This window comes from Cherax quadricarinatus, chromosome 56 (assembly GCF_038502225.1).
Source record: "Cherax quadricarinatus isolate ZL_2023a chromosome 56, ASM3850222v1, whole genome shotgun sequence".
In the NCBI taxonomy this organism is placed as follows: Eukaryota; Metazoa; Arthropoda; class Malacostraca; order Decapoda; family Parastacidae; genus Cherax; species Cherax quadricarinatus.
Window position 1 is genome coordinate 21,072,903 of NC_091347.1, and position 27,932 is coordinate 21,100,834.

A 27,932-nucleotide genomic window follows, 5' to 3' on the forward strand; every position below is an offset into this window, starting at 1 on the left:
TCCACACTGCTGTTGTGTGAGTGTCAGTAGGTGGGAGGGCCAGTTCAGCGGTGACTCCACACTGCTGTTGTGTGAGTGTCAGTAGGTGGGAGGGCCAGTTCAGCGGTGACTCCACACTGCTGTTGTGTGAGTGTCAGTAGGTGGGAGGGCCAGTTCAGCGGTGACTCCACACTGCTGTTGTGTGAGTGTCAGTAGGTGGGAGGGCCAGTTCAGCGGTGACTCCACACTGCTGTTGTGTGAGTGTCAGTAGGTGGGAGGCCAGTCGGCGGTGACTCCACACTGCTGTTGTGTGAGTGTCAGTAGGTGGGAGGCCAGTCGGCGGTGACTCCACACTGCTGTTGTGTGAGTGTCAGTAGGTGGGAGGCCAGTCGGCGGTGACTCCACACTGCTGTTGTGTGAGTGTCAGTAGGTGGGAGGGCCAGTCGGCGGTGACTCCACACTGCTGTTGTGTGAGTGTCAGTAGGTGGGAGGGCCAGTCGGCGGTGACTCCACACTGCTGTTGTGTGAGTGTCAGTAGGTGGGAGGGCCAGTCGGCGGTGACTCCACACTGCTGTTGTGTGAGTGTCAGTAGGTGGGAGGCCAGTCGGCGGTGACTCCACACTGCTGTTGTGTGAGTGTCAGTAGGTGGGAGGGCCAGTCGGCGGTGACTCCACACTGCTGTTGTGTGAGTGTCAGTAGGTGGGAGGGCCAGTCGGCGGTGACTCCACACTGCTGTTGTGTGAGTGTCAGTAGGTGGGAGGCCAGTCGGCGGTGACTCCACACTGCTGTTGTGTGAGTGTCAGTAGGTGGGAGGCCAGTCGGCGGTGACTCCACACTGCTGTTGTGTGAGTGTCAGTAGGTGGGAGGCCAGTCGGCGGTGACTCCACACTGCTGTTGTGTGTCAGTAGGTGGGAGGGCCAGTCGGCGGTGACTCCACACTGCTGTTGTGTGTCAGTAGGTGGGAGGGCCAGTCGGCGGTGACTCCACACTGCTGTTGTGTGTCAGTAGGTGGGAGGGCCAGTCGGCGGTGACTCCACACTGCTGTTGTGTGTCAGTAGGTGGGAGGGCCAGTCGGCGGTGACTCCACACTGCTGTTGTGTGTCAGTAGGTGGGAGGCCAGTCGGCGGTGACTCCACACTGCTTTTGTGTGAGTGTCAGTAGGTGGGAGGGCCAGTCGGCGGTGACTCCACACTGCTTTTGTGTGAGTGTCAGTAGGTGGGAGGGCCAGTCGGCGGTGACTCCACACTGCTTTTGTGTGAGTGTCAGTAGGTGGGAGGGCCAGTCGGCGGTGACTCCACACTGCTTTTGTGTGAGTGTCAGTAGGTGGGAGGGCCAGTCGGCGGTGACTCCACACTGCTTTTGTGTGAGTGTCAGTAGGTGGGAGGGCCAGTCGGCGGTGACTCCACACTGCTGTTGTGTGAGTGTCAGTAGGTGGGAGGGCCAGTCGGCGGTGACTCCACACTGCTGTTGTGTGTCAGTAGGTGGGAGGCCAGTCGGCGGTGACTCCACACTGCTTTTGTGTGAGTGTCAGTAGGTGGGAGGGCCAGTCGGCGGTGACTCCACACTGCTTTTGTGTGAGTGTCAGTAGGTGGGAGGGCCAGTCGGCGGTGACTCCACACTGCTTTTGTGTGAGTGTCAGTAGGTGGGAGGGCCAGTCGGCGGTGACTCCACACTGCTGTTGTGTGAGTGTCAGTAGGTGGGAGGGCCAGTCGGCGGTGACTCCACACTGCTGTTGTGTGTCAGTAGGTGGGAGGCCAGTCGGCGGTGACTCCACACTGCTTTTGTGTGAGTGTCAGTAGGTGGGAGGGCCAGTCGGCGGTGACTCCACACTGCTTTTGTGTGAGTGTCAGTAGGTGGGAGGGCCAGTCGGCGGTGACTCCACACTGCTTTTGTGTGAGTGTCAGTAGGTGGGAGGGCCAGTCGGCGGTGACTCCACACTGCTGTTGTGTGAGTGTCAGTAGGTGGGAGGGCCAGTCGGCGGTGACTCCACACTGCTGTTGTGTGTCAGTAGGTGGGAGGCCAGTCGGCGGTGACTCCACACTGCTGTTGTGTGTCAGTAGGTGGGAGGCCAGTCGGCGGTGACTCCACACTGCTTTTGTGTGAGTGTCAGTAGGTGGGAGGGCCAGTCGGCGGTGACTCCACACTGCTGTTGTGTGAGTGTCAGTAGGTGGGAGGCCAGTCGGCGGTGACTCCACATTGCTGTTGTGTGAGTGTCAGTAGGTGGGAGGGCCAGTCGGCGGTTACTCCACCCTGCTGTTGTGTGAGTGTCAGTAGGTGGGAGGCCAGTCGGCGGTGACTCCACACTGCTGTGTGAGTGTCAGTAGGTGGGAGGCCAGTCGGCGGTGACTCCACACTGCTGTTGTGTGTCAGTAGGTGGGAGGGCCAGTCGGCGGTGACTCCACACTGCTGTTGTGTGTCAGTAGGTGGGAGGCCAGTCGGCGGTGACTCCACACTGCTTTTGTGTGAGTGTCAGTAGGTGGGAGGGCCAGTCGGCGGTGACTCCACACTGCTGTTGTGTGAGTGTCAGTAGGTGGGAGGCCAGTCGGCGGTGACTCCACATTGCTGTGTGAGTGTCAGTAGGTGGGAGGCCAGTCGGCGGTGACTCCACACTGCTGTTGTGTGTCAGTAGGTGGGAGGGCCAGTCGGCGGTGACTCCACACTGCTGTTGTGCGAGTGCCAGTAGTAGGTGGGAGGCCAGTTCAGCGGTGACTCCACACTGCTGTTGTGCGAGTGCCAGTAGGTGGGAGGCCAGTTCAGCGGTGACTCCACACTGCTGTTGTGTGAGTGTCAGTAGGTGGGAGGCCAGTTCAGCGGTGACTCCACACTGCTGTTGTGTGAGTGTCAGTAGGTGGGAGGGCCAGTCGGCGGTGACTCCACACTGCTGTTGTGTGAGTGTCAGTAGGTGGGAGGCCAGTCGGCGGTGACTCCACACTGCTGTTGTGTGAGTGTCAGTAGGTGGGAGGCCAGTCGGCGGTGACTCCACACTGCTGTTGTGTGAGTGTCAGTAGGTGGGAGGCCAGTCGGCGGTGACTCCACACTGCTGTTGTGCGAGTGCCAGTAGTAGGTGGGAGGCCAGTCGGCGGTGACTCCACACTGCTGTTGTGTGAGTGTCAGTAGGTGGGAGGCCAGTCAGCGGTGACTCCACACTGCTGTTGTGTGAGTGTCAGTAGGTGGGAGGGCCAGTCGGCGGTGACTCCACACTGCTGTTGTGTGAGTGTCAGTAGGTGGGAGGCCAGTCGGCGGTGACTCCACACTGCTGTTGTGTGAGTGTCAGTAGGTGGGAGGCCAGTCGGCGGTGACTCCACACTGCTGTTGTGTGAGTGTCAGTAGGTTCAAATTCAAATTCAAATTCAAAGTTTATTCTCTATAAGGATTACAATGCTGAGTTTACAGAAATTTGGTTATTGTGTGGTTTACATGTAGTAAAATTGTGATTACAGAGTGTACCACTAGAACGCTTAGCATGGCTAGGCATTTCGGGCAGACTTAGTTTTATTCTTAATTGTAAAATATTACAAATTATGAGGTAAGTTGGTATTATGGCCAAGTGACTAAATACTAGTTTGTGAGTTTAGCAATGTGAATGCTTTTGTTTTGGCACAGTACATAGTTTCAGTATTGGAGTATCACAGGATTCATTATTTTAAGATTGAGATTAATATTTCTGTTTATGGTCAAATGAGTGAGTGAGTGTAAGTGTGAACCACCAGGTGGTATTCGTGTAGTTAGTTGACGGGGTTTATCAAGGAGATAAGATGTTTTCTAATGGTAGTTTTGAAGGTGATGAATGTGTCTGCAGTTTTAGAGTTCTCAGGTAGGGTATTCCAGATTTTAGGGCCTTTGACATACATTGAATTTTTGTAAAGGTTTAGTCGGACACGGGGAATGTCGTAGAGATGTTTGTGTCTGGTGTTATGCCTGTGGGTTCTGTCACAACTATCAGGAAAGCGTTTTAGGTCAAGGTTGATATTAGAGTTTAAGGCCCTGTAGATGTAGATTGCACAGTAGTAAGTGTGGATGTACTGAACAGGGAGTAAGTTTAGATCTATGAAGAGTGGGGGGGTGTGTTGCCAGGGATGGGATTTAGTGATTATTCTTACTGCAGCTTTGTGTTGGGTTATTATTGGCTTTAGGTGTGTTGCTGCAGTTGATCCCCAAGCACAAATAGCATAGGTGAGGTATGGATAAATAAGTGAGTGGTATAGTGTGAGAAGGGCATTTTGCGGCACGTAGTATCGTATCTTGGAGAGGATCCCAACCGTTTTGGATACTTTTTTGGTTATATGCTGGATATGGGTGCTGAAATTCAGGTTGTTGTCAAGGTATAAGCCTAGGAATTTGCCCCCATTATTTCTGGTAATTAGAGTGTTGTCAATCTTAATGTTAATTTGTGCATCTCCTGCTCTGCTACCAAACATAATATAGTAGGTTTTGTCAGTGTTAAGCGTAAGTTTATTGGCTGTCATCCAAGTCGATATTTTGATCAGCTCCTCATTCACAGTGGTGTTGAGGGTGGCAAGATTAGGGTGAGAGATGACATAAGTCGTCGTCAGCAAAGAGAATGGGTTTCAGGTGTTGGGATACGTTTGGAAGGTCATTGATGTATATGAGGAAGAGCAGGGGACCAAGGACACTTCCCTGCGGAACTCCAGTATCAAGTGGCCGTGTTGCTGATGCTGTGTCTTTAATGGTGACATACTGATACCTATTAGTAATGTAAGATTTGAAATAAGCAAGCGCATGGCCTCTTATACCGTAATGATCAAATTTGTGGAGTAGGATGTCGTGGTCTACTGTGTCAAAAGCTTTTCTTAGGTCAATAAAAATTCCTAGTGGATATTCCTTATTTGCCAATGCTGTGTAAAGCAGATCTAGCATTTTTATGATTGCATCATTAGTACTTTTATTTTTCCTGAATCCAAATTGGCAGGGGTTGAGTATGTTTTGAGCCGTTATAAATGAATACAGTCTCCTGTGCACGAGTTTCTCAAAGATTTTGGATAGCAATGGTAAGTTAGATATTGGCCTATAGTTGTTTAAGTCTGTAGGGTCACCACCTTTATGTATTGGTGTAACCCTTGCCATCTTGAGTAGTTTCGGGAAGGTGCTAGTCTCTAGTGACTTGTTAAAGAGTAATGAAATAGCATGCGAAAGGACATGGGCCGCTCGCTTGTACAGTAATGGTGGGACATGAGACAGATTACCCGAGTTATTTTTAAGTGACTTTATAATCTCGGTGACTTCCGTGGGCTCAGTTGGTGCAAGATAGAAGGAATTAGGGAAATTCCCATCTAGGTAGTCCCCGGCATGGGCATTGGTATGTGGGATTTTACTGGCGAGATTAGATCCTATGGTTGAGAAGAAGTCGTTTATCTTGTTAGCTGTGTCAGTGGGATGTAGTGGTGTTTCATTAGGTTTAGTTAGGACAATATTCTTGGTTTTTCTCAGTTTGTGGGTCCCTAGAATCTGAGAGAGTGTTTTCCAGGTCTTTTTTATATCTCCTCTAGTGTCTGTGAATCTACTGGAGTAGTATAGTTGTTTGGCTTTCTTTATTATTTTGGTGAGAGCTGATGAATAGTGTTTAAGAATATCTTTGTGTATTAAGCCTTGTCTATATTGCTTTTCATATTGGTGTTTCTTGTCAATGGATTTCAGAATGGTACTGGTTAGCCATGGGCAACCAAGCCGTTTGTTTGTGATCTGTTTTGTTTTTATAGGACAATGTTTGTTGTATAGTCTAAGTAATTTGTTAAGAAAATTGTCTGTCCAGTCATCAATACCATTGGCCTTGGAGAATTCTGTAGGCCAGTCAACAGTCTCTAGGTCAGCTGTGAACTTCCTTACTGAGGCCTCGTCATGGAGTCTAAATGAGACTTTGTTGTATTCAAGTGGTGGTTTACTAATGTTTGTCAGGAGGAAGGTAGGGTAGTGGTCTGTAGTGCTATCTGTGATTATCCCTGATTTAAGGGGGGCTAGTATATTGGTCCATATGTGGTTTATTATGGTTGCACTTGTCTCAGTGAGCCTGGTTGGTTTAGTTATTGTTGGTATGAGAAGTGTGTTGTTCATATTGTTGATGAAATCAGTTACAGGCTGATCATCTAGTAAGCCAAGGTTGATGTTGAAGTCTCCAGCTAAGAGAAGGTGGTGCTTATTCATTTGTCTGTTTGTTATTAGTGACTTTAATTTCTCACTGAAATTTGGGATGTTTGTGTGAGGTATCCGGTAAACGGCACCGATTGTTATAGGCGTCTTAAGGTTTTTTACAGTAAAATTAGCAAAAATGTATTCCCCATATTCATCACTAAAGCAAGTGGTGCTAATACAAGATAATTGGTTAGAGTAATAGATTGCAATACCACCCCCAACTTGGTTTGGTCTGCAGTTGTGAATTGCTGTGTATCCTGGTAGAGGGTAGATATCTATTGTGTCCTGCTTAAGCCAGGTCTCAGTAAGAATAATGCAGGAGAAGGGTGTCTTTAGTGATTCAAGGAGTGCCAGGAGGTCATCATAGTGTTTGCTTAAGGACCTGATGTTGTAGTTAAGTACTGATAGACTTTTAGCATTGTTTAGGATAGTGCTGGCTTGTGATGCTGTGTAATAAAGGCAGTTACTTTCCAATAGGTTTTGATTGGGTGTCAGATTATGGAGGTTTAGATCAGGGTCAACGTGATCAATCATCTTCTAGGTTTAAATTATGGTTATTTATATCCTGAGTTGTGTGTTGAGTTCTAGTACTGATATCAGTAGTGGTAGGAAGTTTGGACAAGTATATAGCTAGAGTATTTTGGTCATGTAGAGTATAGTCACTACTACACATAATGAAGTTGATGTTGTCTATGTGTTGTGCTGGAATGAACTAAAGTACAACTAGGTATAAACTAGTAATATAAAAATACAAATTAAAAATAGAACAAGAGTTAGTTAGTTAGTTAAAGATTAGCCGGTATTTTCCCGGCCCGGGCCTTTTCCAAGTGGTGGCCCGGCCTTGGCTCCCTCTTTAGGGAGTGTCTGAGACCGAAGTCTCCCATGGGAGGAGGCACAAGTACCTCCTCATCTTTGGGACCAACTGTCCCCAGGCCTAGCCACAAGCTAGGCCTCTCTGGTCTGCCATCCCCGCCCCAAAGGAGCAAATGGGAATGACAGTCTTATGAGCTAAAAGCTCGGACTCAGGCACCTACCCTACCCTAGAAGGGTTAGGCATGGTGTCGATGTAGAACAAGACTCTCACTTGTAATTGCACTAAGGTCTAATAATGACTTTTGTGGAGTCTGTGCTTTGAGCTAGAATGAGCTATAGTACAATAGGTTTAATCTAATAATATAAAAATGCAAATTAAAAATAGCACCAGTCTCTCACTAGTAATTGCACTATGGTCTAGTATAGTGAATTTGGTATTGACTATGTATTGAGCTAGAAAGAGCTACAGTACAACTAGGTTTAGTCTAATAATATAAAAATACAAATTAAAAATAGCACTAGTCTCTCACTAGTAATTGCACTATGGTCTAGTATAGTGAATTTGGTATTGACTATGTATTGAGCTAGAATGAGCTAGAGTAAAACTGTGATTAATCTAATAATATAATAAAGGAACAAGACTCTCAATTGTAATTGCACTAAAGTCTTATATAAGTTGTTTACAAGAATTAGAGTATAATTAGATTTAAATTGACAGGATAAAATACACAAATTAAGGTAGCAAAATAATAATAAAAAAAATGATAAAAATAAAAATGGCAATGACTTGGTTATAATATGCTAGTAAGATGGTAGACAGGATAATATCAAAGTTGTAGTTGAAAATACTAGTTTAAAAAAGTATGGAATAAAATGGTCAATAAAAGAAGTTTACAATAAGTTTGATCAATATAGTTTAAAGTAAAATTGGGCAATAATAGGGATTTAGAATAAAATTGGGCAATTGAGTATTTTTTAAAGTGAGGTAGAATTATTGAAGACAAGTTATGGTTAGTTTATAATAAAATAAGATAGAACAGTGATGTGATAAGTTGTAAAAAAGGAGATAGATTCTGTAGATATTAAACACAATTAAGACTATGAGGTAGAATGGTTGTTGAATACAACAATGACAATCAAAAGTAGTTGGGGTATTAGAATTTTAGGGGGGCACAAATTTATGACAATATAACACTAACGGTGGACTGTGGGTATTATCTGCACTTTACTCTGATTCTGTTAGTCCAGCCTCACTTAGGAATGTTTTAAGGTCATGTTCTGTGGAGATGAAGTATCTCTTCCCAGTGGGCTGTTTCCTAACTGCTATTTTTCCATCCCTCACAAAGCACTGGTGGATTTTTTGGGCATAGCGTAATTTTCTTAGCCGCTAAAGAAGGTTTTGTCTTGTTTTGGTAAGGCATCATTGACGTAAACATCAGTTTTCATAGAAATAGATGTTTTTAGTAGGTTGTTTCTTTGTAGGCTAGTTTGGAATTTTAACAGCACTGTTTTTTGACCTGCTTGGTAGCCCATCAGTTTGCAATCCTTTAGGTCGTCACTACGTATGTTAAGGCGAAGGTGGTCCTTGATAAGCTGTAGGGTGGTCTCCATGCAGGTCTCTTGGGTGACTGTGGCTGGGAGATGTTTGCTGTTAACTACAACAGCGTCAGATAGCTGCTGTTGGTCATTATGGTCTTGGAAGTTGGTTATAACATTGGCAAGTTGTTGGTCCACTCTTGATCTTTCCTTTGTAATGTTGGTAGTAAGTAGGGTGACTTGGTCTTTTAGGTGGGAGGCCAGTCGGCGGTGACTCCACCCTGCTGTTGTGTGAGTGTCAGTAGGTGGGAGGCCAGTCGGCGGTGACTCCACACTGCTGTTGTGTGAGTGTCAGTAGGTGGGAGGCCAGTCGGCGGTGACTCCACCCTGCTGTTGTGTGAGTGTCAGTAGGTGGGAGGCCAGTCGGCGGTGACTCCACCCTGCTGTTGTGTGAGTGTCAGTAGGTGGGAGGCCAGTCGGCGGTGACTCCACACTGCTGTTGTGTGAGTGTCAGTAGGTGGGAGGCCAGTCGGCGGTGACTCCACCCTGCTGTTGTGTGAGTGTCAGTAGGTGGGAGGCCAGTCGGCGGTGACTCCACCCTGCTGTTGTGTGAGTGTCAGTAGGTGGGAGGCCAGTCGGCGGTGACTCCACCCCGGGACATACACAAATAAGTACATGAGAGCATGAAAAAGGAGGTGATCTAAATGAAGTCTCATATGCCTCTTCTTCTTCTTCTTTTTCTGTTTAGCCTCCTAATGACACATTTTCTGTCTCACTAATTCACTGTGATACTGTTAAGCGTCTTCTTAACGAAGCCATCTTTATCTACCACCTTTATCTACCCACTTTATCACACCTCTTAAATCATGCAGCCTTCCTGACAGTCTGCGTGACACACAGTGTCAGATGACAGCTTATGTGACACGAGTGTTCACAATGATTCTCTCTCTCTCTCTCTCTCTCTCTCTCTCTCTCTCTCTCTCTCTCTCTCTCTCTCTCTCTCTCTCTCTCTCTCTCTCTCTCTCTCTTCCTCACTCTCTCCTGTAGATACATGTCAGTAAGACACATGGCAACACTTAGGTCTCTTTGTTTACGACATGTCTCACCCACCAGACATTTCATTAATATATAGGTAGCAGAACCAAGCCTTGAGAAGCACCCACCGACGTGGTAGTAGTAATAATAATAATGGTAGTGGTGCTAGCAGTAGTAATGATAGTATCAGTAGTAGTAATGGTAGTAGTAGTCATAGTAATTGTAATAGTAGTAATGTCAGTAGTAGTCGTAATAATGGTAGTAGTAGTCGTAGTAGTTGTAGTAGTAGTAGTACCAGCAGTAGTAACGTTGATTTTACCCCGTGGTAAAGCGTGAGAAATGCTTTTAGCTAGACTGGTGTTATACATTACTAAGCTGTGGATTACCTCTGTTCTGGTAGTGTCAACAACCAGAGAAAAAAGTGTATGTCCTCTTGCACCAACTGACAAAGTATGTGCTAGAAAGTGTACATTGGTGAACGCTGGTTGTATGACCATCATTCTTCAAGCACCTGTGTACCAGACACCCTACTGTCTCTCAGGAGGTCTACACATAACACCTCAACCAGGGGCGGATCTGCTCTGAAACCAACGAAGCTAAAGTTTCAAGGCCGCTAATCCTGGACGGGCCCCAGAAGCCACTTTATTCCACATTGCTTATAAATTTTAGGTCTACTGTATGAGAAGGGGCTTGAACTGTCAAGCTTCAGGGCCCCAAAAATGTAGGTCCGCCACTAACCTTACTCTTAGTTTCCCTGTAGGCTGGAACAGAGATGCACAAGGTGGTCTTTATTTGTGAAGCTGAGATGTGCATTGTCAGCAAGGTTCCTTGCTTGTTTACACAGAGGCACTTGTATTATGAGGAAGAAATGACTGCTGCCTGTAGCTCTGTTGGTAGCGCACTTAGCTTACAGTGAGGTACGTGGTTCGATCTTCTGTACGGGTGGAAACATAGGGCGTGTTTCCTTAAGAAACCTGCTATCCTTATTCACCTAGCAGTAAAGTAGGTACTTGGGTGTTAGTTGACTGGTGTGGGTCGCATCCTGGGGACAAAACTAACCCAAGTTGCGGGAAATGCTCTGCATAACCAGGGACTTTCTATATAGGATGTTACTGATGTCAGTTATGGTCTGTATAAGTTGCATCATGTACTTGTAAGAATAAAGATGAACTGACAAAACACGTAAACAAACATCTCACTTATATGTTCGTGTATACCGACATTCTACTTGTGCTAGAAAGTGATCAAGGTCCCAAAACCGAAATGTTATTTTATACTGATGTTCTTGGGTTTGTTGATGTGTTTTAAAAACCACTAACTAGTTCCCAAGGTTCGTAAATTGAGAGATGTGGACGTGAATGCATTCACTCCCTTCTGACACCTTTAACCTCAAGTCACTTCTATTGTGCTCATTTAAAGTGATCGTCTTTTTTTTTTTTTACTGCTGTTCTATTCTATTCTATTTGATTCGCCGGTAATCCCGGCCCGGGTCTCTTCCATTATGGTGACCCGGCATTGGCTCCCCGGGTAGGGAAGTGACATTTATCGTTACTTGCACCTGTGTGGCAGGTCTTCAGCAGGAAGGGGGGGGGGTACCTCACCGGCCCTATGGCCAGATGACGTACCAAACGTTAGTGTGCACTAACAGTGGCTGGTGTGCAGTGCAATGGAGGCCCAAAGCAGGCCCTCGCAGCTTTACTGCTGTTAGTTAGTTAGTTAAAGATTAGCCGGTATTCTCCCGGCCCGGGCCTTGTCCAAGTGGTGGCCCGGCCTTGGCTCCCTCTTTAGGGAGTGTCTGAGACCTAAGTCTCCCATGGGAGGAGGCACAAGTACCTCCTCATCTTTGGGACTAACTGTCCCCAGGCCTAGCCACAAGCTAGGCCTCTCTGGTCTGCCATCCCCGCCCCAAGGGGGCTAATGGGAATGACAGTCTTATGAGCTAAAGGCTCGGACTCAGGCACCTACCCTACCCTAGAAGGGTTAGGCATGGTGTCGATGTTTACTGCTGTTAGTTAGTTAGTTAAAGATTAGCCGGTATTCTCCCGGCCCGGGCCTTGTCCAAGTGGTGGCCCGGCCTTGGCTCCCTCTTTAGGGAATGTCTGAGACCTAAGTCTCCCATGGGAGGAGACACAAGCACCTCCTCATCTTTGGGACCAACTGTCCCCAGGCCTAGCCACAAGCTAGGCCTCTCTGGTCTGCCATCCCCGCCCCAAGGGGGCTAATGGGAATGACAGTCTTATGAGCTAAAGGCTCGGGCTCAGGCACCTACCCTACCCTAGAAGGGTTAGGCATGGTGTCGATGTTTACTGCTGTTAGTTAGTTAGTTAAAGATTAGCCGGTATTCTCCCGGCCCGGGCCTTTTCCAAGTGGTGGCCCGGCCTTGGCTCCCTCTTTAGGGAGTGTCTGAGACCTAAGTCTCCCATGGGAGGAGGCACAAGTACCTCCTCATCTTTGGGACCAACTGTCCCCAGGCCTAGCCACAAGCTAGGCCTCTCTGGTCTGCCATCCCCGCCCCAAGGGGGCTAATGGGAATGACAGTCTTGTGAGCTAAAGGCTCGGGCTCAGGCACCTACCCTACCCTAGAAGGGTTAGGCATGGTGTCGATGGTTTACTGCTGGTTAGTTAGTTAAAGATTAGCCGGTATTCTCCCGGCCCGGGCCTTGTCCAAGTGGTGGCCCGGCCTTGGCTCCCTCTTTAGGGAGTGTCTGAGACCTAAGTCTCCCATGGGAGGAGGCACAAGTACCTCCTCATCTTTGGGACCAACTGTCCCCAGGCCTAGCCACAAGCTAGGCCTCTCTGGTCTGCCATCCCCGCCACAAGGGGGCTAATGGGAATGACAGTCTTATGAGCTAAAGGCTCGGGCTCAGGCACCTACCCTACCCTAGAAGGGTTAGGCATGGTGTCGATCCCTTACTGCTGTTAGTTAGTTAAAGATTAGCCGGTATTCTCCCGGCCCGGGCCTTGTCCAAGTGGTGGCCCGGCCTTGGCTCCCTCTTTAGGAAGTGTCTGAGACCTAAGTCTCCCATGGGAGGAGGCACAAGTACCTCCTCATCTTTGGGACCAACTGTCCCCAGGCCTAGCCACAAGCTAGGCCTCTCTGGTCTGCCATCCCCGCCCCAAGGGAGCAAATGGGAATGACAGTCTTATGAGCTAAAGGCTCGGGCTCAGGCACCTGCCCTACCCTAGAAGGGTTAGGCATGGTGTCGATGCCTTACTGCTGTTATTATTATTATTATTATTAAAGATTAGCCGGTATTCTCCCGGCCCGGGCCTTTTCCAAGTGGTGGCCCGGCCTTGGCTCCCACTTTAGGGAGTGTCTGAGACCTAAGTCTCCCATGGGAGGAGGCACAAGTACCTCCTCATCTTTGGGACCAACTGTCCCCAGGCCTAGCCACAAGCTAGGCCTCTCTGGTCTGCCATCCCCGCCCCAAGGGGGCAAATGGGAATGACAGTCTTATGAGCTAAAGGCTCGGACTCAGGCACCTACCCTACCCTAGAAGGGTTAGGCATGGTGTCGATGCCTTACTGCTGGTCTCAGTCATAAGATGACTCGCAGCTGGAGTTCTTTTTTGGTCATCTGAAACGTTTTTATGTAATCTTTATTTTTATTTACCTTTTTTTTCATGAAATTTTGCTTCACTGAATATCTTAAATATTTTTTTTTTCTTTAATCTATAGGATATTATATATAATTTTATGTTTATTTAAGACTTAAGTTGTGTTAGTGACTGAGACTCACACGCTGTTGACAAGTGAAGCTTTTGTCGGAGTTCTGAGAAGGTGGTACAATGATCAAGGTTGTGAGGGGGGCAAGAAGCCAGGGAGGGAGGCTGGAAGGAAAGGGCGGAAGGAACCAGGAAGGGAACGGCCCAGGGACTGAAGGAACCAGGAAGGGAACGGCCCAGGGACTGAAGGAACCAGGAACAGAACGACCCAGGGACTGAAGGAACCAGGAAGGGAACGACCCAGGGACTGAAGGAACCAGGAAGGGAACGACCCAGGGACTGAAGGAACCAGGAACAGAACGACCCAGGGACTGAAGGAACCAGGAAGGGAACGAGCCAGGGACTGAATGAACCAGGAACAGAACGACCCAAGGACTGAAGGAACCAGGAACAGAACGAGCCAGGGACTGAAGGAACGAGGAAGGGAGGTGGGGAACCAACCAGGGAGGGAAGGAAACAGAAAGGTAGGGAGGGGTCCAGGGAGTCTTCTTATTTAGTCCAAAAGTTCTTTATTCCATACTCATATTTGTCTCTGGAGTCAATCATCTTTAAACGTCATATAATGACGTACTCTCCCTCTCTCTCATCCTTGATACACTGGCTCATTTTTAGCCTCTAAATACTACGTTGCTACAATTACACACAACGTCATATTTCAACGTATGAGGGAGAGTAAGAATGTTCGTTTTCGATGACGTTAAATGTGACGTATTTTCTTAGCTACTGCTATTTCTAATTACTTAAACAGAATACCGTGGCTGGTACAGTTCACCCGACAACACCCGCACTCACACGACATTTATCACGACGTCTTGACCGCTCCTGGACCAGTGGTCAAGCTGTATATTATTATTATACTCATGGGAGAGCGCTACACCCATAGGGATTATACAGCGCCTGTGGGGGGGGGGGGGTTGAAGGGTATTCAGGGAACTGGAGCACAGATCCGATTCCCTACATCAAGAGCCCCTCACCAGCGTCAAGGAACCTTCCTTGAGGGGTAAAGCTCTATAACACTTGTGACCTGACAGTGGCTCAGGAGGGACCGAAACAGTGAGCGGTAACAAGAGCTGTAGACAGTGGCGGACCTACATTTTTGGGTCCCTGAAGCTTGAACTGTTCTGGAGTTACCTTGACAACCAGCAACAGCTAGGCCTACATCACACTTTAATAACCTCTTAATTTTTATTTTAAGTTTTATTGTGTGCTGAATTACACCATATTATTATTATTATTATTATTATTATTATTATTATTATTATTATTATTATTATTATAATTATTCACCTAGCAGCAAATAGGTACCTGGGTGTTAGTCGACTGGTGTGGGTCGCATCCTGGGGGACAAGATTAAGGACCCCAATGGAAATAAGTTAGACAGTCCTCGATGACGCACTGACTTTCTTGGGTTATCCTGGGTGGCTAACTCTCCGGGGTTAAAAATCCGAACGAAATCTTATCTTATCTTATCTTATTATTATTATTGTTATTGTTGTTGTTATTTTAAAAGCCCTTCTCATACAGTTGACCCAATATTTTTAAGCAATGTGACCTAAAGTGGCTTCTGGGGCCCCTCCGGGGTTAGGGGCCCTGAAGTTTAAGCTTCACCAATTTCATAATAAATCCTTCCCAGGCTGTAACCACAAGAATTTCATTTTAAGTAAAAGTGAGCGGAGAAATAACTAAATTTAAAGACATCTATATCTGGGAAACACCTGTCAAATGGTTATAAAATACAGGTATATAAGTTTTAAGCAGAGGGTTTAATTGACCTAATTACTGGAGGGAATCATTGTTCCCTTCCCAGATACTGCCCAGATTTAGGCAATGGTTCCTACCCAGACACCGGGAAGCACGGCTCAGTACGGTGTAGGCCGAGGTGGCCCTATAATAATAATAATAATAATATCTTCATTTACTACAAGTACATGTACATGGTATACAGGCCTAGCTGACAACAATGAACGTAAACATACTGAATCCGGATACAAGAACAGGCACTGAAGAACGTCAATAATAACAACACTGAATCCGGATTCATGACTCAGTGATTAAGAGAGTGATAACGAGAGCATACACAATTCAGGACTTGTGTGCTGGCCTTGATGGAGTGTAGAGGTCTGATGCCTGCTTTGCTTTGTGAATGGCTCATTAATTTTCCCCTCGTTTCTCCCAGGGACACTTGTCTTCATCATGACCTGCCCGCTGGACAGTGCGGTTTTCCCACTATGGTTTTCTACGGCCTTAGTGAAGCGGTCACTGACTTACTCAGGGTTTAGGTGTCTCGCTCCGCAGGCTTGTAAGTTTATTTTGCAATATTTTCGTATCAAGACAATTTGTGAAGTCCGACAAGGAAGTTGTGAATGTCTGCATCCGGCAATAGCGAATGCTTCAGGTTTAGCGCATAATTTGATTATAATTCTACTGCAGTATCGTGTGCCTTGAGATATCCTTCAAGAAAATAAAATAAAAATAGTAATGTAATCTGACTCTGATTATTTAAGATATATTTTCTTCTTCAGGATAAATGCAGTGTGCTTAGAGGTGCATATTTACCTGCAATATTATATCCACAATAATAAAGTCATATTTATTCCTTGGGATTCCAACAGCATAATGAACCGCCTCGCATCCCTCAACTCCTGCCTGAACTCCGGGCATATTATCCCTTTCAATGGACGATAGATTAATGATAGGCGAGTGAAGTTGATAAGAAATGGCAAACAATTGACAGGAAACAATAACAGAGGTAAGATAAAACAAGGTTAGTATGGAAGGCACAAGTGTTAGTGTGTGTGATGTGGTTGCTGACACACCTAACATGTAAAATTTCAATAATATATTGTCCAGAGTGACTGTAGGTGTCTCGAAAGCAAGACCAGCCTGCCATATTATTACTTAGGTCTTCTCTAATAACCTTTGACCTCATTTACTAACGAATTTAACAAATTTAATCCTAGTTAAGCAACTTTAGGCGCGGTCTACCCAAAAAGCATAGTTTAAGATAATTTTTTTTAAATAGAGGGTAATGGTGCTAGCCTTGATATAGAGGAATACGTTGATTTTACGACGTGTACCATGTTTTAAATGATTAGTTGGTTAATGGAGGTTTAAAGCCTATCACTACACTAGAGCCATTAAGACTGGACATCACTGTATCAAAAGCAGAGAAGTATATTTTAATCAAGGTAAGTTCTTAGCATATATACAGTGAGAGAAATAGTCCTCTGTGTATACATTCTGTTTGAATACCTGTTGACAACAGCCAAGCAACTGGCTGAGGTCACCGCCATCTATGACTCGAGAAGCCTCGTACAATGATAATTGCTTCGTTACCAGTTATTAATATCTTCACCAGTTCTCAGCTCTTATAGTTGTGTGTCAAATAACAATAGTTAGTGTCTGGAGTTAGCAGTGAGAGTGTTAGAGGTGGTACCGGGAGAAAGAATTACATGGACCTAGGGATACTTGGCTACTACAGTGTTATCCAGGGTTAATGGAGTGTTATTATCCAAGTGTGAGGTACGAGGTTGTGAGAGACGAAGTGGATCATCTGTCATCCATGGATGATGCTGTCACTTACACCTCTCCACTCCACACCACCATCTTCACCGCACGGTAATATTCTCCACACACTCATGATGCAACATTCAGTCCTCTCAGATGATTTTTATGTTCACGGAGAAGTTCTCGGAGAATGGGAAGCAATATCAGTGTTGATCGGAGGAGAGGGAGGTTAGTTCCAGTTGCTCATATCTAGAGTTCTTCACTGTATCAAGGCACCCTCCCCCCCCCTTCCTCTTGTTCTTGAAGACTCTGTTCTTTAAAAGAGTCTGGTGTGAAGCTCTTAATAGTCCGACATTTTGCTCTTGTCAGGACGATTGGGACTGATCCCCCCACTTACCACTTTGTTAATACTCATACTGTATATTCATATTCGACCAGTGACAAGTTTTTGCTTTGTTTCGTAAGTTACAAGTCTTGATAGATGTTCTCATTGTTAAATAACACTGACTTTACTGTAAATAAACACAACATAGCTTCATCGAAATGTCAACCCCATGAGCATCACGGTAACAAATTCTTCCAATTGAAAGTAAATTTCTATGCTTTTGTCGTTTTTCTGGACACTGATTCTTGTCTGGGTGCAGTAAATTCCACTGGCATAATCTTGAATAAAGTAATTTTTTATCTTTCTCTGGATAAGTTAAAATCGTGCACTAGATATTGTTATATATACTAGATATTGTTCCTTGTTGTTGACATCAACTGGTTCAAGTTGGGAACCTGACTTACTCTCTTTATCCTTATCACAGAATATATATATATATATATATATATATATATATATATATATATATATATATAGGATGGTGGTACTGGAACAGGGAGATCATTTCTGTTCCACCTTTCTCATTGCAGAAGGAAAATCTGCATGTTTTATATATATATATATAATTTATTTATAAAAATCTCGACACTTGTGATGAAAAATTAAGACCTTTTAATACCTGGGTGTTAAAAATAATGTACATATCATTAACATGCACAATTATATATATATTTCTCTGCATTAGAATTTTAAGGGCCACTCTGCACTGCTCCTTTTGCATGCATTGAGGTAGAGGAGGCTAGGCTTGTGAAATATAGGGACACCTTTCTAGGATGAAGCATTGAAATATGTAGTTATAATCATGGATGAGAGCTAAACCTATAGGAGCTACGAATGTGAGGGGTATGGCAGGTAATCACATTTGATCCAGCAGCTCAGATTCCTCGGATCCAGAGCCCTTCACCAGCCTCATCACCGTCTTAAGAGAGCAGGTTATTGACTCGCATCCCAGGTGAATTACATGCTGACTGGCGCCTCTTAATGTCAAATTTGCATACGAATGAGAGGAAGACGAGGCTGTAGATATATTATGGAATGACTGGATTATATCTTTGAAGTTTTAAGCATCCACACTCACCCGCTGTAGTTAATTATAAAGCCACACCTGTCAGTCACCTGCTATTGTTAATTATACAGCCACACCTGTCACTCGCCTGGAAATTGGCCACATCCATCTGCCAATTACCAGTTATCAGCACCTTCCAGTCACTAGTCCTCAGGTGAGTCATCCACCCACACCTGTCATCCACCCACACCTGTCATCCACCCACACCTGTCATCCACCCACACCTGTCATCCACCCACACCTGCCATCCACCCACACCTGCCTTCCACCCACACCTGCCTTCCACCAACACCTGCCTTCCACCAACACCTGTCTTCCACCCATCTCAGTAGTACCAGTAACCAGTTTACTGGTACTGCTGAGACCTACACCTGTCTTCCACGCACACCTGTCTTCCACGCACACCTGTCTTCCACGCACATGTCTTCCAGCCACACTTGTCATCCACTCACCTCTCAATTACTCACCCACACTTGCTAACCACCCCACATCTATTAATCACCCTCCCACACCTCCAGATGTTTACAAATGAACGTAAATTGAGATGGCTTGCCTCTCCCCGTCTCCTATAACCAGTAATACGATCAGTTTTCCCCGTAATGCCTTCCAGAACTTGCATATATTGTGCATTAATTATATAACCTTGCTCAATATAGGACGCAGCAGAAAAAAAAATTATTATTCAGTAAGAGTGCCAGAAGCTCTGGGTGACCCACCACCTCTCCCACGTAATTTTAACTATCATAGAATTTGAATTAGAATTTGCCCCTGGGAATGGGGTGGCCGACTGTGAGTATTGTGGAAGGTTGGACCATCCTGTTAACGTCGAGCCTCTTATCACTGCTGAGTTATCAGTAAACCAGGAAAACTTTTAGACGCTGTCTGCAATAGTTGCTAAGCTTGTGGCTTGTAGCTAGCACCACACTCTCCTTCCCAGTGATGATAGGCTTTTAACCCCATTAAGTATTAACCTCTCCTGTTTTCTGTTTCAACTCCCTCTCTCCTCAAGCTGGGTCATCGTCACCCGTCAAATGAAGCCTCAAGACTAACGAGGGGCTCTTTAACTAAGGAATTCGAGCTACCCTCTCCTTGGATTAACCCTGATCCCCTCCCCCCATTTCCCAAGCGCTGCCCTGTGAAGATAAAAATGGGTCAAGTTTTACGGGGTTTTAAACTGAGAACTTCATGTATTCCATCTACCCCCCACCCCTCGCCCTCGGCAGTCTCTACTCAAGGAATCTAACACTTTCTCCGGTGTAATTGGCTAGGATATTCCTGCAGTGGTTACAGTGTGAGAACCTCATCATTTAATTAAAAACCTGCTTGTAACAAGTTGGTGTTCAAGGTGGTGTACAATCATACTGGTGTTGGGTTCTTAATTCAGAGAATTTAGTTACCCTTTCCTTCCTAGGATTAACATATTTACTTCCCATTTCGCAGGCGCTATATAACCCTTAAGGGTTTAACGTTTCCATAAGAATGTGATAGTAATTTAGCAACTAGAACTGAGTATACTACAAACTCTGATCATACAATAGAACGAAAAAATGTGAGACCTGGGAGTGGTAATGACTGTGGGATCTCAGTTTCAAGGATCACAACTGCGAAGAAAATGATAGGATGGATAATGAAAACATTCAAAACAAGAGATGCCAAGCCAATGATGATCTTTTTCAAATCATTTGTTCTTTCTACGCTGGAATATTGCTGTACATTAACTTCTCCGTCCAAAGCCGGTGAAATTGCAGATTTACAGAGTGTACAGAGAACTTTTACTGCACATGTAAGTTCTATCAAACACCTTAACTACTGGGGAACGCTCGGAAGCACTTGTACTCGCTGGAACGTAGGTGAGAAAGATACATAATAATCTACTCTTGGAAAAATCCCAGTGAAAGACTGGGCAGGCGGTGCAAAATACCTCCATTGAAAAGTAGGGGCACCATTGGTACACTGAGAAAATACCATAAGTGTCCGGGGCCTAAGACTGTTCAACAGCTTCCCACCATGCATAAGGGGAATTACCAATAGGCCCCTGGCTGCCTTCAAGAGGGAGCTGGACAGATACTTAATCGGTACCGGATCAGCCGGGCTGTGGTTCGTATGTTGGAGTACGTGCGGCCAGCAGTAACAGCCTGGTTAATCAGGCCCTGATCCACCGGGAGGCCTGGTCGTGGACCGGGCTGCGGGGGCGTTGATCCCCACAGCCCGGTCCTGTTCTCCGTGGCTTCAAAACCGTTTCCCTGCCGTGGTCTGGTAACTACACTCGCATATTCTCTCTGGGAGGTCACGGGTTCAATTCCTGGAAAGAGGATCGAGCCTTCATTTCACCATCACTTTCTCTTCCCTCCCTGACGCTTGGGTCACCTTTACTCGTGTTGGGGATGTGGCTTGTGTTTATGGGTAGGGGTGGCTTTGTGGCTTGTGTTTATGGGTAGGGGTGGCTTTGTGGCTTGTGTTTATGGGTAGTGGGGTCCTTCTGACTTGTGTTTAGGGGGAATGGGGTCCTTGTGGCTTGTGTTTGGGGGTAGGGGAAGTGACCGTTGTCTCTGGGAGAGGAGCCACACTTCCCACAGGCTACTTACTTGACTAAGAACGAAGCATCTCCGGCATCATTGGTATCCATATTTCCCCTTTCGTCTAAACTTACTGACACTACCGGTGACACAAAACTAATAATGGATATGGACTGCTGAGTGTGAAGAACAGACGCTGAAGAACTCTTACTTGCTTTGTGATTATAATGAACTGGCCACGACAGTAGCAAGGCTATAATTATTATATATTGATAGTGCAAAATTTTATATTGGACAGTGAATATGTTTAAAGCGTTGAATAACCAGACGATTATGTCTGGTAGCATGGAGGTATGTTGTAGGCAACCTGGGTGGTTCGTGACATGTTTAACGAGGTGTATTGTGTTGCAGGCAACCTGGGTGGTTCATAACATGTTTAACGAGGCGTATTGTGTTGCAGGCAACCTGGGTGGTTCATAACATGTTTAACGAGGCGTATTGTGTTGCAGGCAACCTGGGTGGTTCATAACATGTTTAACGAGGCGTATTGTGTTGCAGGCAACCTGGGTGGTTCATAACATGTTTAACGAGGCGTATTGTGTTGCAGGCAACCTGGGTGGTTCGGTCGACGGACGAGGATGGAAAGATACTTGATGTTGGCTGCGACAACGGTAGTGTTTGCTGTGGTGGCTCTCTCCATCTCCCTGGCTGCTGTGGTCTATGGTTACCGTAGCGGCCTGCTCAAGACTGATGGTACGACCACCCTTACCACCACCCATAAAATGTTTCAGCTGACTTGGAAAATCCATGTTTTAGGAGTGGTAGTGTGTTAAAGACACCAGGGATAAGATTATACATTAATTGTAAATGATATACAGTAACATAACGTAAAAAAACTATTCTGAAGAGCGCATCTTCTTCAAATACAGTTAGAAAAGTGCGTAAACTGAATAGCTATTCAATTTTAGATACATTGCTTTCAATCGTATTTGCAAAAATATGTCCTGAAGGTTTAACTGGGACTTGGTGTTCTGCAAGTGGTGTAACTAGGACCTGGTATTTTCTTGTAGGTAGTATAACTAGTAGTGTTATGGAAAAGAGGCTACGTTTCAGGATTAAAATTTAGCTGGGTTTGGTAAAAACTTATTTTAGGACTTGCAAATGTCATACGGGTGTTGTAGGAGGGACCTGGTGTTCAGTTAGATCTAGTTATTCTTCTGCAGTAGTCTTACAAAACGAGTAAAATTATCATTATCATTTAGTGTAAATATTTACTGTAGTAGTGTCGGATAGGCTGCAAGGTTAGAGGTCAGAAGGATCCTGCAGGAGGTGTGGCTGGTTCCTGGAATTATTCTAAAGGAGGTGTAGCTGGTACCTGGAATCCTCCTGCAGGAAGTGTGACTGGTACCTGGAATCCTCCTGCAGGAGGTGTGGCCGGTACCTGGAATCCTCCTGCAGGAAGTGTAGGCAACAGTGGCCTAGAAGAACAATACTTTTAAGACTTGTATCCCTCGTGGGAAAGATCGCGTCTCCAGTCTTCTAACCTATCCCATCCTTCATAATAAAGGAAGGGCTGAGAGGGACGGAAAATGGAGGTGCCTTGATGCTAGCGAAGGGCTCTCGATCTAAGGAATTAAGGGCTACCCTTCCCTTTCCTCGGATCAAACGTGATTTCCGCCTCGTTGCCTCTCCCCCAAGACGCTGTGAGTTGCCGAGTCAGTATGGAGAGTCTTGTGTGCGCACGCGCACGATGTTTATTTCCCCCTGACCAGGGCTTCCGAGCATCCACGTGGAAAGCTGTAAACCCGTATGGGTCGCCAGGTGAGTTACGGCGATCATTCCCTTTGATCCAGAGGTAGGCTAGTTCTAATTTCCTGGATCAAGAGCCCACTACCTGCATCGAGGCAGCCCTCCCTACAGGTGATGGAAGTTTGTACAAAGGGAGGTTGATGGAGGGTCGTTGGTTGATGGGAGGGTAGTTATTAATATTAAGTTGAATCACCTGTTCACTATCACCAGACTATTTTAGTCCCTAAAATAGTTTGTGTGTGTATTATCTATATAATTATGTATATATATATATATATATATATATATATATATATATATATATATATATATATATATATATATATATATATATATATATATATATATATATATATATATATATATATATAGATATATATGAGAAACTGGTCAAATAGCAAGAACTCATTTAAAATTAAGTCCTTTCTAAAAAAAATTTCTTATACGTTTAAAGATACATTTTTTCATTAATGTTAATGTAATTTTTTTTAATTTTGCACCAAAAGAATCTTAGAAAACTTACCTAACCTTATTATAACAAGAACAATTTATTTTAGCCTAACCCAACTAAATATATTTTAGATTTGTTTACAATAATTTAATACTAGACAAACACAGTGAAATATATTTTTTTCGTTAGGCTCAGAATGATTTTGGCGAAATTATTGCATACACAAATTTTCACTTGTCCTATATGGCAAGATGAGCGTTGCTATTTAAGCCAAGATCGCAAGTTCTGCCTATTCGGCACGACATATATATATATAATAGAGATTGCTAGCTAGCTCTAATGGTAGGGTAGTGATGCGGTGAAAGGGGGGGGGGGGGGCAAAAAAGAGGAATGGAAAAGGGAAGGCAGATGAAGCAAGACCAATTTGCATGAGGTAATGATTGGGTGTTGCACCGAGTCTCACTGTGATGTATGTGTGACCATGATGATGGTGGTGTATGTGTGGTGATGGTGATGATAGTGGTGTATGTGTGGTGATGGTGATGATAGTGGTGTATGTGTGGTGATGATAGTGGTGTATGTGTGGTGATGGTGATGATAGTGGTGTATGTGTGGTGATGATGGTGGTGTATGTGTGACCATGATGATGGTGGTGTATGTGTGGTGATGGTGATGATAGTGGTGTATGTGTGGTGATGGTGGTGTATGTGTGGTGATGATGGTGGTGTATGTGTGGTGATGGTGGTGTATGTGTGGTGATGATAGTGGTGTATGTGTGGTGATGATAGTGGTGTATGTGTGGTGATGATGGTGGTGTATATGTGGTGATAGTGGTGTATGTGTGGTGATAGTGGTGTATGTGTGGTGATGGTGATAGTGGTGTATGTGTGACCATGATGATGGTGGTGTATGTGTGGTGATGATGATAGTGGTGTATGTGTGGTGATAGTGGTGTATGTGTGGTGATGATGATAGTGGTGTATGTGGTGATGATAGTGGTGTATGTGTGGTGATAGTGGTGTATGTGTGGTGATAGTGGTGTATGTGTGGTGGTGATGATAGTGGTGTATGTGTGGTGATGATGGTGGTGTATGTGTGGTGATGGTGATAGTGGTGTATGTGTGGTGATGGTGATGATAGTGGTGTATGTGTGGTGATGGTGATGATAGTGGTGTATGTGTGGTGATGGTGATGATAGTGGTGTATGTGTGGTGATGGTGATGATAGTGGTGTATGTGTGGTGATGGTGATGATAGTGGTGTATGTGTGGTGATGGTGATGATGGAGTATGTGTGGTGATGGTGATAGTGGTGTATGTGTGGTGATGGTGATGATAGTGGTGTATTTGTGGTGATGGTGATAGTGGAGTATGTGTGGTGATGGTGATAGTGGTGTATGTGTGGTGATGGTGATGATAGTGGTGTATTTGTGGTGATGGTGATAGTGGAGTATGTGTGGTGATGGTGATGATAGTGGTGTATGTGTGGTGATGGTGATGATAGTGGAGTATGTGTGGTGATGGTGATGATAGTGGTGTATGTGTGGTGATAGTGGTGATAGAGGGTGGGGTGTGGTGTAGATGGGGTGTGGTGATAGAGGGTGGGATGTGGTGATAGAGGGTGGGGTGTGGTGATAGAGGGTGGGGTGTGGTGATAGAGGGTGGGGTGTGGTGTAGAGGGTGGGGTGTGGTGTAGAGGGTGGGGTGTGGTGTAGAGGGTGGGGTGTGGTGATAGAGGGTGGGGTGTGGTGATAGAGGGTGGGGTGTGGTGATAGAGGGTGGGGTGTGGTGTAGAGGGTGGGGTGTGGTGTAGAGGGTGGGGTGTGGTGTAGAGGGTGGTGTGGGGTGATAGAGGGTGGTGTGTGGTGTAGAGGGTGGGGTGTGGTGTAGAGGGTGGGGTGTGGTGTAGAGGGTGGGGTGTGGTGATAGAGGGTGGGGTGTGGTGATAGAGGTTGGGGTGTGATAAAGAGGAAGGGGTGTGGTGTAGAGGGTGGGGTGTGGTGATAGAGGGTGGGGTGTGGTGTAGAGGGTGGGGTGTGGTGATAGAGGGTGGGGTGTGGTGTAGAGGGTGGGGTGTGGTGATAGAGGGTGGGGTGTGGTGTAGAGGGTGGGGTGTGGTGTAGAGGGTGGGGTGTGGTGTAGAGGGTGGGGTGTGGTGATAGAGGGTGGGGTGTGGTGATAGAGGGTGGGGTGTGGTGATAGAGGGTGGGGTGGGGTGTAGTGTAGTGGGTGGGGTGTGGTGATAGAGGGTGGGGTGTGGTGTAGAGGGTGGGGTGTGGTGTAGAGGGTGGGGTGTGGTGTAGAGGGTGGGGTGTGGTGTAGAGGGTGGGGTGTGGTGTAGAGGGTGGGGTGTGGTGTAGAGGGTGGGGTGTGGTGATAGAGGGTGGGGTGGGGTGTGGTGATAGAGGGTGTGGTGTAGTGTAGAGGGTGGGGTGTAGTGTAGAGGGTGGGGTGTAGTGTAGACGGTGGGGTGTGGTGATAGGGGGTGGGGTGTAGTGTAGAGGGTGGGGTGTAGTGTAGAGGGTGGGGTGTAGTGTAGAGGGTGGGGTGTGGTGATAGAGGGTGGGGTGGGGTGTAGTGTAGAGGGTGGGGTGTGGTGATAGAGGGTGGGGTGTAGTGTAGAGGGTGGGGTGTGGTGATAGAGGGTGGGGTGTGGTGTAGAGGGTGTGGTGTGTGTGTGGTGTAGAGGGTGGGGTGTGGTGTAGAGGGTGGGGTGTGGTGATAGAGGGTGGGGTGTGGTGTAGAGGGTGGGGTGTGGTGTAGAGGGTGGGGTGTGGTGTAGAGGGTGGGGTGTGGTGTAGAGGGTGGGGTGTGGTGTAGAGGGAGGGGTGTGGTGTAGAGGGTGGGGTGTGGTGTAGAGGGTGGGGTGTGGTGTAGAGGGTGGGGTGTGTAGAGGGTGGGGTGTGGTGTAGAGGGTGGGGTGTGGGTAGAGGGTGTAGTGTGGACGGGTTGGGTGTAGTGTAGACGGGTTGGGTGTCTTGTAGAGGGTGGGGTGTGGTGTAGCGGGTGTGGTGTAGAGGGTGGGGTGTGGTGTAGAGGGTGGGGTGTAGTGTAGAGGGTGGGGTGTGGTGTAGAGGGTGGGGTGTAGTGTAGACGGGTTGGGTGTGGTGTAGAGGGTGGGGTGTGGTGTAGAGGGTGGGGTGTGGTGTAGAGGGTGGGGGTGTTGTGGGTGGGGTGTGGTGTAGAGGGTGGGGTGTGGTGTAGAGGGTGTGGTGTGGTGTAGAGGGTGGGGTGTGGTGTAGAGGGTGGGGTGTGGTGTAGAGGGTGGGGTGTGGTGTAGAGGGGTGTGGTGTAGAGGGTGTGGTGTAGAGGGTGGGGTGTAGTGTAGAGGGTGGGGTGTAGTGTAGAGGGTGGGGTGTGGTGTAGAGGGTGTGGTGTAGAGGGTGGGGTGTAGTGTAGAGGGTGGGGTGTAGTGTAGAGGGTGGGGTGTGGTGTAGAGGGTGGGGTGTGGTGTAGAGGGTGGGGTGTGGTGTAGAGGGTGGGGTGTGGTGTAGAGGGTGGGGTGTGGTGTAGAGGGTGGGGTTTAGTGTAGAGGGTGGGGTGTGGTGTAGAGGGTGGGGTGTGGTGTAGAGGGTGGGGTGTGGTGTAGAGGGTGTGGTGTAGAGGGTGGGGTGTGGTGTAGAGGGTGTAGAGGGTGTGGTGTAGAGGGTGGGGTGGTGTAGAGGGTGGGGTGTGGTGTTGTGGGTGGGGTGTGGTGTAGTGGGTGTGGTGTAGTGGGTGGGGTGTGGTGTAGAGGGTGGGGTGTGGTGTAGAGGGTGTGGTGTAGAGGGTGTGGTGTAGAGGGTGTGGTGTAGAGGGTGGGGTGTGGTGTAGTGGGTGGGGTGTGGTGTAGAGGGTGTGGTGTAGAGGGTGGGGTGTAGAGGGTGGGGTGTAGAGGGTGGGGTGTAGAGGGTGGGGTGTAGAGGGTGGGGTGTAGAGGGTGGGGTGTAGAGGGTGGGGTGTGGTGTAGAGGGTGTGGTGTAGAGGGTGTGGTGTAGAGGGTGTGGTGTAGAGGGTGTGGTGTAGAGGGTGTGGTGTAGAGGGTGTGGTGTAGAGGGTGTGGTGTAGAGGGTGTGGTGTAGAGGGTGTGGTGTAGAGGGTGTGGTGTAGAGGGTGTGGTGTAGAGGGTGGGTGTAGAGGGTGTAGTGTAGAGGGTGTGGTGTAGAGGGTGTGGTGTAGAGGGTGTGGTGTAGAGGGTGTGGTGTAGAGGGTGTGGTGTAGAGGGTGTGGTGTAGAGGGTGTGGTGTAGAGGGTGTGGTGTAGAGGGTGTGGTGTAGAGGGTGTAGTGTAGAGGGTGTGGTGTAGAGGGTGTGGTGTAGAGGGTGTAGTGTAGAGGGTGTAGTGTAGAGGGTGTGGTGTAGAGGGTGTGGTGTAGAGGGTGTGGTGTAGAGGGTGTGGTGTAGAGGGTGTAGTGTAGAGGGTGTGGTGTAGAGGGTGTGGTGTAGAGGGTGTGGTGTAGAGGGTGTGGTGTAGAGGGTGTGGTGTAGAGGGTGTAGTGTAGAGGGTGTGGTGTAGAGGGTGTGGTGTAGAGGGTGTAGTGTAGAGGGTGTGGTGTAGAGGGTGTGGTGTAGAGAGTGTGGTGTAGAGGGTGTAGTGTAGAGGGTGTGGTGTAGAGGGTGTGGTGTAGAGGGTGTGGTGTAGAGGGTGTAGTGTGTGTGGTTTAGAGGGTGTGGTGTAGAGGGTGTGGTGTAGAGGGTGTGGTGTAGAGGGTGTGGTGTAGAGGGTGTGGTGTAGAGGGTGTGGTGTAGAGGGTGTGGTGTAGAGGGTGTGGTGTAGAGGGTGTGGTGTAGAGGGTGTGGTGTAGAGGGTGTGGTGTAGAGGGTGTGGTGTAGAGGGTGGGGTGTAGAGGGTGGGGTGTAGAGGGTGTGGTGTAGAGGGTGTGGTGTAGAGGGTGTGGTGTAGAGGGTGTGGTGTAGAGGGTGTGGTGTAGAGGGTGTGGTGTAGAGGGTGTGGTGTAGAGGGTGTGGTGTAGAGGGTGTGGTGTAG

The 27,932-nt window shown here is 47.0% G+C and overlaps 1 protein-coding gene across 6 annotated transcripts in view; it reads left to right on the top strand.

The window, feature by feature from the left end:
- The window catches only part of Nep2 (Neprilysin 2), a 211,415-nt gene that overhangs the window by 140,699 nt on the left and 42,784 nt on the right, over positions 1 to 27,932 (top strand). For 3 of the 6 annotated variants that reach the window (XM_053794142.2, XM_053794143.2, XM_053794144.2), the window contains exons 1-2: positions 16,642 to 16,853; positions 21,317 to 21,462. In XM_053794142.2, coding sequence (XP_053650117.2) covers positions 16,732 to 16,853; positions 21,317 to 21,462 — 268 coding nt within the window. In that variant the 5' untranslated portion in view covers positions 16,642 to 16,731. Of the gene's footprint in view, positions 1 to 16,641; positions 16,854 to 21,316; positions 21,463 to 27,932 lie in introns of those variants that run through there. The other 3 variants (XM_070097171.1, XM_053794146.2, XM_053794145.2) reach the window with 1 other exon arrangement.